This window comes from Alternaria infectoria (assembly GCF_024043175.1).
Source record: "Alternaria infectoria strain BMP 0036 chromosome Unknown scaffold_9, whole genome shotgun sequence".
NCBI classification, from domain to species: domain Eukaryota; kingdom Fungi; phylum Ascomycota; class Dothideomycetes; order Pleosporales; family Pleosporaceae; genus Alternaria; species Alternaria infectoria.
This window is the reverse complement of record NW_026250698.1, coordinates 1,299,412-1,312,708: the sequence shown is the minus strand read 5'-3', so window position 1 is coordinate 1,312,708 and position 13,297 is coordinate 1,299,412. Positions and strand designations below refer to the sequence as shown.

The window sequence follows — 13,297 nt, the reverse complement described above, 5'->3', positions numbered from 1 at the left end:
CCAAACCCCAAGGATGCACGGGGAAGCATCGTCGCATCGACATTGTCTATGGGCAACCCGCGTTGGGGCTTCCGAATACCCGTCGAAGGGGCGCTTCTTCGATTGAGTGCAGACACGCTGGCGCGCTCAAGAGGCCTGGCCTCATTCCCCTGCAAACAAGCAAGGCTGAAGGTCAAGAGCCTACGGAACAAGAGGGCTAGGGCGCCTTCATAAGATCCTGGAACATGCTGGGATTCTGGGAGAATAGTAGACCAGATGCGCGTGCCAAGTGCAAATCGATCATCTCTGACACATGAGACGACGGGTCTCCAGGCGCCGGGAAACGTTCAGCTAGTGCTTAGAGGAGGGCGCCGCCAAAAGCCTGAGTTGGTCATGCCGATGCGCAATGCAGTTAGGCTTTCTGAAGCTGCATGGTGTCTTCCTCGAAAGACATGACAATGGCCTCTTTGCTCTCCGCGATTTGGTAGCGGTAACCGAGTGAATCAGGCGAAACCCGTTATGTGCCATACGTCGCAACCGTCTCTGATCGATACCACTCGTCGTCGTGAACAACGACCGACAGCGAAGTTTATCCAGGACCAAGTGAGCTGGACTGTGATGACGTCATCGTCTCAACCCTAGTGAGCTGAGTTCTTGACCTCCATGATCGTCTACGGGAGGCTTGCCAGTCGATATCGTGAGCTACCCCACCAGCTCCAAGTAATCAGTTCCTATTGAGTGCGCATTGGTGGACGCCTCCGGGGAGCTGAATAGATCTACCCTTGGGCGATCCATTTCATGCGATCTTGAGATTTGATGTTGCCGTGCAAGAGAACATCGTTTGAGACAGCGAAGTGGAGTGTCTCGAAGGTCCGAGAGGACAGCATTGCAGCCTCTACATACTCGTGATACAATTCGATAGACGAACCAAGCCGTTCTAAGTGTGGATCCGCCAGCGTATATGCATAGCCAAGCTCATGAGGCGAGCGTCAAGGTCTTCCGTAGCGAGGTTGGCGTCCAGAAGGGGCAAAGTCTTACAGAATACAGATCTCCAAGTCACACCCCTTGGAACAGGTTTACGACAAAGGGTCTCTGGCGATGGCGAGCCACGTGCGAGTATGCGGTGCTTCGTCCATCGGGCGTGATTACGAAGACGTCAGAGAAGCTTTCCGAAGTGGTACTGACCCCATGGAGTTGTGAAACCCCAGATCCAAGCTCTTTCTAGGTTACTGTGGTCTGGCGTCCTGAGAAACGAGTTTCGGCAGTAGCGCGCTTGCCTGGTACTGCAGCGTTTGCCGAGAATTGCTGTTAGAATTTGCGAGGCCACAGGAATGATGATGGGTATGTGACGCGTCTCAAGGACGCGAGAAGCTAATCGTCAACCATGCCCTATCCGGAAGGCCTGATCTGCTGCCGTGATATGAAAACGCTGGGAAGACGACATTGCTATGGTTAGAGTCATGTATGGCTCAGCGAAGACTAGTGCCGTGCGCATGCGCGAGCGCGTCGCTAGTTCGCTGTGGAAGCAATCACCGTCAGCTCGCTGTATGAAGTCGCCAGAGAGGACAGCGTTTCACGCGCATCACTTCCATGTATCTCTGTTGATGCGTGTCGCGTAGTCGGTCCAGGGGTGAGGAGATGTCGAAGAAGGAGGCGTGGTCTGGCGAAGGAAGCGGCCCCGCTGGCCGCCGAGGATGCTTGCGGAGATGGCTCGGGCTCGGCGGTCGCGCCAACGTCACCATCCCTCTGCGCGTCTTTGTTCATCTTCCAGCCTCATCTTCATCGCGTGTCCATTACTACGCATACGTGTGGCATTCGATGACTTGACGACGATGTCGAGTCAGCCGCTGCGCTGTGGTGCGAATGAGGTTTGTTCGGTGCGGCAGGCTCGCGCGGCTGCAGCTCACGTTCTCGGTGGGCTACGAAGCTCAAGGAACGTGGAATGCGATACGACAGTGAACTCAAGGCTCGTGTTGCGATAGAGCGGTCGTATTCGCGATGCGAGTTCTTTGGTGGTCCGCCATGGATGTCGACCACCGGGCAGAGGCAGTAAGGGTTGCCTATGCAATGTCGAGGGGTCCTCAGATGATCGCGTTGATGGTCAGTCCTACCGAGGGCAAGGCACGTACGCGCTCAGAATTTCGGGATTGTCAAACAAGGTCAGTGCTCCCCGGAGTGTCGTCAGGGGCGGAGGGTCACGACATTTGCCACATCAAACGAGTCCAATGCTTGGTGTACGATCAGAGGGACTGACGTTAGCAGACTTCTGGATCCATAGGTCCTGGCATACTTCTATCGGCTCACAGCAATGTCGTCAACATCCAATCACGTTGAGAGTCACATCACAGTACAATGCGACATCTTCAAGCATCGAAGGTGCGCGTAGCCGACTACACATGAGACCTCACATACCATATATGTTACCGAAGTCACTCTGTCTGCCATATAGATTTCTGGTGCTGTTATTGCTTCGTGGGGGTGTACAATGTCTTCCCTACCTGAAGCCAAGCTTCAGCGTCAACAACATCCCAATCCGTTGTCCGCACCGCCCTTACAGTTCGTGAACAAGCTACGCGACTATTGGCTCTCCATCCTCTCCAGGCTGTCTGCACTACTTCATGTTCTCTGCGTCTTGGTCTTCGATGTCCTCCAGCCTTCGCCGCGAAGGGGCCCTTGCCGATCCTTCCGGGCCCTGTGACTTTGACGACGGTTGCGCGGGCGATCTTGTAGACTGTTGACCTGGCTGCTGATGAGGAGAAGGCCGGGTTGGGGTCTGGAAATGCGCAGGATGTGGGCCAGTAGGCCTTCGGCGAGGATGAGGAAGATCCGGCTCAGGCGAAGCCTCCTGGCGCGCAGCCTGGCGCTCGAAAGCTGCCTGATTCGCTTGTCGGTGGAAGGGAGTCATGGCCGCCATCGAAGACCCAAATTCGCCAGAATCAGAGTTGTCACCAATCGTCTGCATCGTCTCAGGAGGCAGCTGCGGAAAGGAGCCGACACCGTAACCGAAAGGGTTTGATGGGGGAATGCCCAGCTGCTGAACAGCGTTTCTACGCAGCACTGGTGTGAATACACCTCGAGGCGGAATTTGGCCACCAGCTCCAAACCTATTGCCAACTCCAGCTTGAGCCCGAGCGACCGCGGATGATGTCTCTGCATTCCTGTGCGCCGCATGGTCGTCTTGAGCGTCGGAGCGGCGCCTGTGGTACTCGTTCCTGGTCTGATCTCGCAAGACTTCGCCGGCCCGAGCCAAGTCGCCTTCGAGGCCTCGAGATGTACCGCGTGGTGGTGTTTGCGGATCTTGTGGACGAGAAGGTGTTTGCACTCGAGGTGCTCGGAGCGGCGTTTGTGGATCGTCCACTCGTCGGCGATACCTGAGTACAGGTTCTGGAGCGGTGGTCATGTCGCTCTCGCTTTCTTCGTCGCCTCCGTACCCGCTGGTCGCCTCGCGGCTCTCTTCAAGCATGTCTTCGGGCTCGTGTCTGCTGCTTGAAGGCACGCGCGAAGCACGCGGCGGGATGTCTTCGTTCTTGGTATCTTGAGGACGCATCGCGTATTTGCTGCAGGCAATAGCGCAACGAAGATGTCGTCGGGATATAGGGTTGAAGGACACTGAAGAAGATTGGAGAAAGTGATGCGGTGATCCAGCGTCGTGGTTGAGCGAAGCCTCAATGTGGGGTAATGAAAAGTGAATATATACGCGAGTCTCAAACGCGTCGGTCATCTCAAGTCAGGCCGGATTCCCTGAGCTCTGGTGATCCAAGTCCACCGAGTCAGCCCCGGAGCGGTTTTTTCGAGACCTCTACGCGGCGCCAGACCTACGAGAGACGTCGACGGCATCCTCGCGTCGGGGCCTACCATGCACTCATCACTTTAATCAAGGAAGGAGATGACGGAACAGACTGGGAGACGCTCATATCAAATACGATCGCCTGCTTGTTGGTTTCTACTAGAAGATGCTAACAAACTATCTGGTGTCAAGCAACAAGCGTGCAGCACCTGTACATCATCCTTCCCAATACAAACTTCAACGCCCCATCTCGCACTTCTGCCAACATGGCACTGGGAACAATGCGACCAAGAACTCAATCCTCGTCCTAGCTCCCGACATTGTGCAACATACTCTATATGTCCTCTAGGCCAACAAGACTTCCTCCTACTTGTTCCTGGTGGACCGCCTCGGCTGTCTACGTACCGTCGACGGCTCAGGCTCCTTCTTCCTGTCTGCAGGCTTCGGCATATGCTCGCGGAGATACTGGTCATAGTCCCTTCGTGCCTTCATCGCATCCTTTAGACTCACCACCTCAGCTTCTTTGTTGCCAAGTTTCGGTAGCCCTTTGTTGTAAAGTGGAAGCGCTGTCTCGTATTCTTCTCTGGTGTCGAAAGAGAAAGACCGCCAAAGACTGTCTCTTGACAGCTTGATCAGATGCGAGTGGAAATTCTCAAGGTCTTCGCGATACATCTGCAGTGCGAGGTCTTCGTCGGGGGCTGAAATGTCGCTCAGGATGGAGGTGTCTTCGAGATTATCGAGAGGATGACCTTCGGGGTTGGCTTGGGGTGTGTCTTCGATACCATCTTCAACATCGCCTTCAACACTGTTCTGAACACCGTCCTTAGCACCGTATTCATCGTCGTCTTCGAAAATCGCTTGAGGTTCGATCTGAAGATCGTCGCTGTCTTCGTCTTCAACATCGTCTTTCAGCTCATCTCCGAGGGGATATCCGAAATCGTCTCCATCGACATCTTCAAGGCGCTCCTCGAATCCTTCAGCGACATCGTCGTCGACTTCCATCGGCCAAGCATCCTCCGCAGCTAGTGAGAAGTCGGCGTCTCCAGCGCCCGTTGGCGCTGCGAAGCCCTCATCAACCCCAGGAACCCCGGTTTTCGGTTCAGAGCTGCTCCTTGAGAGATCCTCGACAGGTTGATCCTGGTGGTCATGCGGGGCCTGAAGACGGTGGACCTTGCGATTGGGAAGTGCAGGAGGCTGAGGACGTTGTGGCCCTGTGGTGTTGGGTGTTCGACTGAGCGTCTCGAGCCAATTACTCCGCGCCCTTGGTGCTTTGGTATACCAGTGTGATGGACCACCGAGGTCAGCAGTCGGCTCGTCAGGGACCTCTTGCCAGCTGCTAGCCGGCTTGAAGTTTCCGTCATTGCCTCTCACAAGGGGCGTCACTTCCTTGATGTCCTCGAACCTCTTCACCCTCGGCTTTCCTGTACCACGCTCGTAATGGTCGCGCGTCCGTTCGTCGTCCATCTCGTCGGGGTATCGATCGTAGTACGCCAGCGCCCATGGCGAGAGTGACTCTTCATCGTGGTCAAGGCCAGCGCGATCTGAATTGCGCAGCCAAAACCGTGGTCTGTCTTTCCGATAATCGAACTCGGCTACCGTAACTCCCCAGCGATCAGCGAGACCCTCGTAGTAACTTTTCGTAAAGAGACCGTCCTCGGAAGGCTGCGGGGAGGGAGTGCGGCGGGCATCCGGCGATTCGCGTGTAACATTCGGAGACGCTGTAGTGTCCTGGATCTGTTGTCAGTGTCTGCAAAATGCCTTCGGTCATCTCCGCGATACCTTGATTGAGGGAGCGTCAAGCGTAGGGCCTTGGGCTGGGGGATATGATGACCGCCTTGTACCGGCCATTGTTGCGACTGACATGAGATGCTGTTCTTCAGTGCGAGTGGGGGTAAGTATGTGGGCAGTCTATTAGGGGTCCGTGTGACCACTGCTAATCTTCTCGACAGTGAATCACAATGTTGCTGCTGCTAAATGCTTACCACTGGAGACGATTATAGCATATGACATATGACGAAATGCCCTCTCTGTCTCCGAAACTAACGTCCGGGATTTCATGCGTACTTGACGCTACGTGAAGCACGAGGATACGCGATCTTGCGGCTCCTCTGTTTGCGAAGTATGCATGTGTATAAGGCGCTCAAGTCGTCCGCTCATCAATGTTCTGGCCCTTATGGCCTTACGATGACCTAAATCGCCATTTGGGTGTAAAGTGCTCACAAGCGTCCCGTCTAGCAAATCATGTTCATCAATTTGAGAAGATGCCTGAGTTTCTGCTTTGATCACAACGAGCTCTTAGTGGACAAAGGAAGTACATTTTAATTTCGAATAATCATTGTTCCATTAGCAGCTATAGGGACAGTGACGTTGTGTAGAGGCCGTTGCGGGTGGTCTGCATACTGGGAAAGATAAGCGAGTCGCGAAGTTTGTAGCACGACCTGGCAACCTTCAGTACGGCACACGTCCCTATCACCACGTTTCCTGTTCACCGAGGGTCGGCTTTGACATCTCGGCAGCTCGCGTAAGGAGTGATAGCATAAAAAACTTTTCCGAAGGCCCAACTATACATGAAATCGCTATGAACTTTTACGCTTCCGCGTTACGCCCCCTGGATCAAGTTGTTGCTAAACAAGAAACGACGCGCAAGTCCCTAGTCATGTATGAAAACCGAGGCGAAAGCTCTGAGCTTCTTCCGTTCTCGCAACTGAGGGCGCAATGATGGTGCATACACAGTCTCACCACCATCGAGCTTCCGCTTGGTGCGCGGTCCACGCAAGCTCTCAAGAGCCTTCCAATTGTTCTTGGTCAAACCCTCAAACATCTTCCTGCTATGTTCATCTCCCAGGTTCAGGGAACCTCCAATGGCCGAGCATGCGTTGGCAAGGGCTGCGAGATCGTTCATGGACACATAGCGGGCGAGGAGTGTCTGGACCGTGGAGAGCCGCATCGCGGAGACAAATCCGATTTTGTTGTTGGCCAGACCCCGGATCTCTGTCGTGTTGAAGCTCGGAGAAGCCTTCACACTATCCCTCTTCTCGTCTTGCAGGCGTTTGATACATTCGTCGATGAGAGGGGCACGCTGGAGCTCTTTTGTTGCGGCCGGACAGGTGGCGTGGGACAGTGGCGATGTTGATGCAGGTGGAGTAGGCGCACCTATGCCACGCGCGGCGAGGACGTTGCGGTCTAAAGCCTGTGTCGAGTACTCGGTGTTGAGGCCCGTTACTTCTTGACATTGTTAGAAATGTAGGGCAGACGAGCATGGGGCCTTTGTATCATACCGGGGGAACTTGCTGTGTTGCGAGTCGGCGCTTGCTCCATGTTGACGATAGGCCTTGAGTTGCCGTTGGAGGTAGTCAAGTCGTTTTGCATTTTGGTTGCCGAATTAGAAAAGGCGAGTTTGTCGCGAACGCTGCTGACGACGTATAAACTGTCACGATTGACTTGTCTGTGCAGTCTCTTGGGTGGTAAGGAGATATGAGCATACAAGAGACTAACGTTCGGCGGCTTTGTAAATCGAAGCATGACCCGGTGACGCTGTCTGTGCTCCGAAGCAGCCTCGAGATCAAACAATTGCCTAGCGCGCTCTCGGCGAGCCTGGAAAGGATACCCTGTTACATGAAACGCAAGCGACCAATAGGCGATCACGTAGGTGCGGGGGATGAATTTACGTATGCGAAGTTTTAGATGCTTAGAGATTGCTGGTCAAGTGAGCACACGGCCTGTGACACTGGAGGGTATGAGATAACGAGCTCAGTCGAAATGAACCCCGAAGACACCAGGAAATATGGCTGGTCAGAAGTCTCATTCTATATACACGTACTCTCTTAAACGGAGAGAATGATGTATTGAGAGCATGGATATCCGAGTTCCATCAGTCACAGGATTTTGACCGCATCTGCGACGAACTTCCACTAGGGCACAGCATGACTTAGCCAAGAAAAGACATCTGCTAAACGAACATTCGTCTCGTGCTTGGACAGGTCTGAAAGGCTGGGCATAGTGACGACGCATTGGCTCAGTGGACCTACCTACCGGTTTCGGAGGAGGTGCCAAGCAGTGTTTGGCTACGATGTGCCTCAATAAAGCGCCGTCTTCTCTTAGGCGACCTCTTGTTGAGCTGTATACCGCCTGTACGTATACATTTCACTACAAGGAGGGGTAGTTTGGGGGCACAGACCTCGACTGAGCGTCCAGCCATGTCTTTTACTTTGCAACTCACAACATCTGAACCAGACCCCGCTACGCGCCCCTTGGTTCGTTTCAAGATCTCTATAGCCGCGTACAAATCCCTGCATGAGAATCGCACCCATTCTACGAGTGTAGCGCAGTGTCATTGCGACTGACACCGCTCGAACGAACGGCGAACTGCCCAGAGACGGATCTTGATACAACAGGAATTGTATGCGCTACGATTCGCGAGAACAGAAACTCAAAGACTAACAGTCACGGCAGACATAGCCCCTGTTCCACAGCTGGATCAACTATAGTGTGATCCGATGGCTTTCCACCCGAACGCCTTGACTGACTTCATCGCCGAGACTCCCACCTCGAGGATGAAGCCGATACTCACAAGAGCCATGATCGAAGCCGACGACTCTTGCATGAAGCACCAGAGCATCGCACCGCTCTTAGCAAGTATCTGGAAGTACAGCTCCAGTCATGTTTCTTCGACACCCACAGCTGTCGAATTGGCTGCCGGCCACCGTTACTGGCTGCCATGCGGATGCCTAGCGGAGGAATGGATAACCTTCTTCACTTTCGCCGAGGGATGGCTCGATTTGGCGCCGCCTGGAGTAAGGTCGGCCTACGAGGAAGACCTGGTCGACAACTTTGGAGTTTGGCCGAGCTTCGCGAGGACCATGCAGGATGAGACAAGTCTGTCCACCAATTATGATTGTTTTCTGCCAGGAGAGTTATCTGAGCAACTTGCTCCCCGTTGCTCGCATTCTCAGCACTTGACCCACTCACAGACCCCGCGAGTTGCCGAAAAGACCCCATACCCCGACGTCGCCAGAGACCCTTCAAACGGGACTACGCTCAAAGATGGATATGGTCAGCCTAACTTGGCGCGCCGTAACATTACAGACACAACCGGGCTGAGGAGAGGTCTGCTCCTGGGACAACTATCAGAGACCAGTCCTCATGCGCTCCGCCAGTCGTCTGCGGCTCCGGTAGGCTTGTCCGTCCAGTCATCCCCGTTCCCGGCCGTTGTCGCCCCCCAGCGCTTGTCGTCCGCTCATCCTACACAGCATGTACCTCAAGCACGCCCACTGTTAGCACCGGCCCAGTCCGCACAACAGGCGTCTCAGGGAAACATGCAGCCAGCACCGGCTCTAGTTCCAGGCCCTCATCAAGGTCACCACTCTGTCGCCCAAGTGCCTGTGTTTCCTTTGCGGTCTATACGCAGCGGTGTAGCTGCTTTCGAGCAAAACCCGGCGGCTCCGCCAGTTTTCCATCAGCTGCTTCAAGCAAAGGGTATTACCACTGCGGGCTTCCGACCAGGAAGTGAGCTTCCACCGGGTAACAATAACACCGCCTGGAGTGCTGAGCGCATCCGAGCATTTGTGGAAATCGAGGGTAAAAGCATCCAACGACTACCTTCTCTTGCATTTTCAGTACATGGCACTGAGATGACCAACTTCCGGACACCTGCATCCGTTGACATGCGCTGCTGCCCTTTTGAGACGTCGATCGAGGAGATGTTTACGGCAAGTGCAACATCCGTGTGATTCAAGCACATTACCAAATCACTAACAACGTGGCAGTACTTTCCAAACAGCTGCACGTCCACTCGCGAGACGTGTGTCCGGGCAAAGCGGCATTGGAGACCCATGGACATATCCCGCTACATTGTAAGTGTGGCTTCAAATCTTGGATCTTGACAGAAGACTAAGCTAATGCCATTTTTACCAGAACTACGCGCACGATCTTCAGACACCGGGAATCTGTAGTCGTTCGAAGATCTCGTATCATTTCAAAGCCGCTGAAGAGTGGCAAGAGGAGCATCCAGACTTCGTTCCCACGGCCTCCCTTCGCAACGTCAGCAGAGACAGCCTCTTGAAAGGCGAGAACAGGATACTGCACGACTTCTTCCTTTACAACATGGGTGATGGTGTGGCTCATCCACCTGCTGGACGTCAAGCGCAATTGTTGACGCGTGTCATCGAGCACGTTCGAAGGGTCACCGGGGATCGCCACGTTCGTCTCAGTCAAGCTGCTGCGTACGCAAGGCAGTACAACATCACAGTACCGGTTAATGAGCAGATGAACGTCACAAACCTAGCTGTGGAGGACCAGTTGCCGTCGCCCGCGAGGCTTTTGGCGATGAAGGCCGACTACTGGAACAAATTCGGCGACCATCCGTAGTTTGGAGTCGCTGATGAGACAGACGAGCGGGGAGTCGTTGGCGCAAGAGCCGCGCAAACAGGTTTCGATACCCAGGTACTAGTGGAGGCGTCTTTTGTTGGTTGTGCCTTCGGGCGTTCAGTAAAAGGTTGTCGGCGTTGGAAGCGGGGCGGCCGATCCCCAGGTTGCGAAGTTTGCCGCCAAGCATGCCCCTGTCCATAATCAGTTTAGTGTGGGAGGAGCCTCAAATGGCCGAACAGCTGCAACCACCTCATCTTCGCTCATCCATCATGCGACCACCATCACTCGCAACAATTTTCATCAGACTATGGAACTCATTGCTCGTTGTGATCTATGCTGCGATGCTCAAGCGATCAAAGCTTAGTAGGTAATCAGGAATCAAGGTTTGCGACGGCTCATGGTAGTATGAGCAAGAATCTGTGATACCATGATTAATACCCATATCAAGTCTTACCCTCGTCTCAAGCTTGCGTTCATTCATCACGTACCGACTGCAACTTTGAAGCCATTTCTTTCTCCGCACATTCTTTACTATCGCGTATATCCTCACTATGCCGGCAAGCACAAAGCCTTCGTGTAGGCTCCATGACACGGTCATGTGTCCATTCAAGTTTCTGTATTTTCGCCACCTGTCATTTGTGCTCGAGCATGCGACTCACAGTTACTTCCCGAAATGGATTAGAGCGTTCTGGCGTTGCGCGGACGACCTCTCCCCCCCACCAAGAGCAGATGGCCTATGGGCTCATGCGAACGCCGAACTCTCGAACAACTCAACCCGGTTGACAAAGCTCTCTACTCATTTATCTTTTGCATAGCGCTTTCAGCCTCGGCTCAAACATCTCTCATCTTCTTACGAAGTTTTGTGTAACATGGATGCACCGGACAGTTTTACGACGAGTAACGGAGCCCGAAGTGAGCTTCCAAATCGCGATTTTTGTTCCTACTGACACGCATTCCAGGCCCCCCAGGCAATGCCATGATGGCTCACCCATATGGAAATCGACCTGTAGCGTCCATGTCGGCCCCGCGCGGCGTCACGTCGCAGTCGGCGAACGAGGTCGACCGTAGCGCCCAGCGAGAACAACCACCTTCTCTTGCACACCTTCCTTGGAACAATCCCGCCGTGACGTACACACCCGCACACTACACGCGTCGAAATCTGCTGCAGGACCGGCTTTTGCAGAGCAACGAATATCATCGCCGGCGAGTCAGGGCAGTCATTGAGTTCTCCAGAGACTTGTTGACGCAGCTTGGACAGAACCAGGACGATGACGACCTGATACTATACATGATATCCAAGGATCGCCTTCACGACGCATGGATTGATATCTTCCTTACAACGCCTGACTGCTATCTGCAGATGGCACCAGCTGATGTTCAAGAAGTATATCATGAGCAAGTCAAAGCAATGTCAAGTGGAGTAAAGATCAACGATTATATCTTGGGTCGACCGAGAAAGCGAAAAGCTTCCGAAACCGAGAACGGGGTTCAGGTACTTCACACAGCTAATGCAGTCAACAATGCAGAAGGACAAGTGCCTGAGTACTCGGGTAAGCGACCCCACCACGAGATTCCCCCACTGGCAGATGAATCACAGTCTCAGGATCACTTGTCACTGCCCTCTGAGACTCTACTTTCAGCTTGCTCGTCGCAGGAGTTGGACCGCATCTTAGACATGTTCATGCCAGCTCTAAGCGCTCAAGCCGCTATCCCCACACATGATCCGATAACGTCTGCGCCAGAGCCGGTGCTCAACGCGATGGCAGTCGCACCAGCAGTGGTAGTAGCACCTCCAAGTCAGCCCGCGATCCCGGTAGCTATCCCTCCAACAGGCGTAGCCCCCCAGCCTGGCTTAGCGGACCCCATTGCTGCTTACATGGCTAGCAACCCCTCCAGGAACACACAAGATATTGCCGGTCAGGGATGTGCAGGCATTGCAATGTCCCGTGGTCAGATCCGTGCCTTTGTCGAGATCCAAGGTAGACCATTGGCAAGCCTTCCACCCGCGGCCAACTCCCACCATCGTCATGAGCTGAGGGGTGTGGCTCCACCAAAAACGGTTGATCCTACTCTGATCAACTGTGTCACGACTGCGCAGGAAATACTCACTGTAAGTCTACTGCTCCGATCTGAAGAGCGCTCACTAATACTTGATCAGTTTCTTCCATTTCAGACCGTGAACTACGAGCTATGGGACCGCATTCGGAAGTCCTGGGCCCCAAAGGCGATCGCTGACTTCATAGTGAGTTGTTGGATCTCTTTCCATAAATCTCATACACAAGCTTATGCTTACTTAACCAGGCCTATGTTCGTCAGCTACGCTCAGGTAAGAGCTTCCACCGGACGACCTTCCACCACTATCACGATAACCGACCGGAAGACATACCAGAGCATACTTTCACCACGAACGTACCTTCCAACATGTCACCGAGAGGGAAACTGGACAAAGATGCCCGCACCTGGCCTCTTCACGACTACTTCCTTTACCATCTGGGGGACGGAGTAGTGCATTACCCCGCTGGTCGCAACGCACAGCTCATGACGCACTGCGTTTGGCATGTGCGTAATGTATCCCATGACATGGATGCCAAGATGTCGGAGATCGTCCAATATGCAGCGAAGCACGGCATATTCGTTCCCGCTGCGGATCTGATTCAGCCGGACACAAACGTGGTATTGGAAGACACGCCTTCGCCGGCCTTCCTTGCTATGATCCACAACCATTTTGTGAGCAAGTATGGTAAAAGTTCTGGTGGTATCTAGGAAACCATACCAGACATCGGGGACGCGGTTTCGTGGCGACTCAGTTACACGAACAGGAGATGGCTTTTCTGTTCAACATTTGCTGTGGTGTCCCACATCAGTGTTCAGGAACGCTTCATTCGCATAACAGACAGGACGCGGATGCTTTATTTCCCTCCCTCCTGACCTTCCCTTTGGACACAGAGCTATGGAAGTGCTACACAGGAACTGTTTTGGCAGACTGTGACGCGGAGAGTGATGATTAGACGGCGATATTCGACACATCAAGTAAAGCTCATGGTGCATTTTACTTTGTTGCCTGCGTAATCTCGTATAGTAATACAATGACTCTCCTGGCCCTAGCTAATGACAAACGCTGGATCCAAGCGCGTGTGCACGTGCTGTATCTATTCACGTGTGGGT

The 13,297-nt window shown here is 53.7% G+C and overlaps 5 protein-coding genes across 5 annotated transcripts; 2 read left to right on the top strand and 3 right to left on the bottom strand.

Annotated features, from left to right (window-relative positions):
- Positions 1-2,590: 2,590 nt before the first annotated feature.
- On the bottom strand, positions 2,591-3,526 carry J4E92_006384 (uncharacterized protein; the record flags this gene model as incomplete). Its single annotated transcript, XM_051497752.1, has 1 exon — positions 2,591-3,526. The coding sequence occupies one exon, from the start codon at positions 3,524-3,526 to the stop codon at positions 2,591-2,593; it is 936 nt and encodes a 311-aa protein (XP_051352399.1).
- Positions 3,527-4,132: 606 nt separating this feature from the next.
- Positions 4,133-5,614, bottom strand: J4E92_006383 (uncharacterized protein; the record flags this gene model as incomplete). The annotated part of the gene is made up of 2 exons (XM_051497751.1): positions 4,133-5,494; positions 5,546-5,614. 2 exons carry the CDS (start codon positions 5,612-5,614, stop codon positions 4,133-4,135), a joined length of 1,431 nt encoding a protein of 476 aa, XP_051352398.1.
- Positions 5,615-6,416: 802 nt separating this feature from the next.
- On the bottom strand, positions 6,417-7,084 carry J4E92_006382 (uncharacterized protein; the record flags this gene model as incomplete). Its single annotated transcript, XM_051497750.1, has 2 exons — positions 6,417-6,991; positions 7,045-7,084. 2 exons carry the CDS (start codon positions 7,082-7,084, stop codon positions 6,417-6,419), a joined length of 615 nt encoding a protein of 204 aa, XP_051352397.1.
- Positions 7,085-9,597: 2,513 nt separating this feature from the next.
- Positions 9,598-10,132, top strand: J4E92_006381 (uncharacterized protein; the record flags this gene model as incomplete). The annotated part of the gene is made up of 2 exons (XM_051497749.1): positions 9,598-9,618; positions 9,680-10,132. The coding sequence occupies 2 exons, from the start codon at positions 9,598-9,600 to the stop codon at positions 10,130-10,132; spliced, it is 474 nt and encodes a 157-aa protein (XP_051352396.1).
- A 1,015-nt stretch (positions 10,133-11,147) lies between these two features.
- J4E92_006380 (uncharacterized protein) lies at positions 11,148-12,895 on the top strand (the record flags this gene model as incomplete). Its single annotated transcript, XM_051497748.1, has 3 exons — positions 11,148-12,242; positions 12,291-12,374; positions 12,434-12,895. 3 exons carry the CDS (start codon positions 11,148-11,150, stop codon positions 12,893-12,895), a joined length of 1,641 nt encoding a protein of 546 aa, XP_051352395.1.
- Between the last annotated feature and the right edge of the window lie 402 nt (positions 12,896-13,297).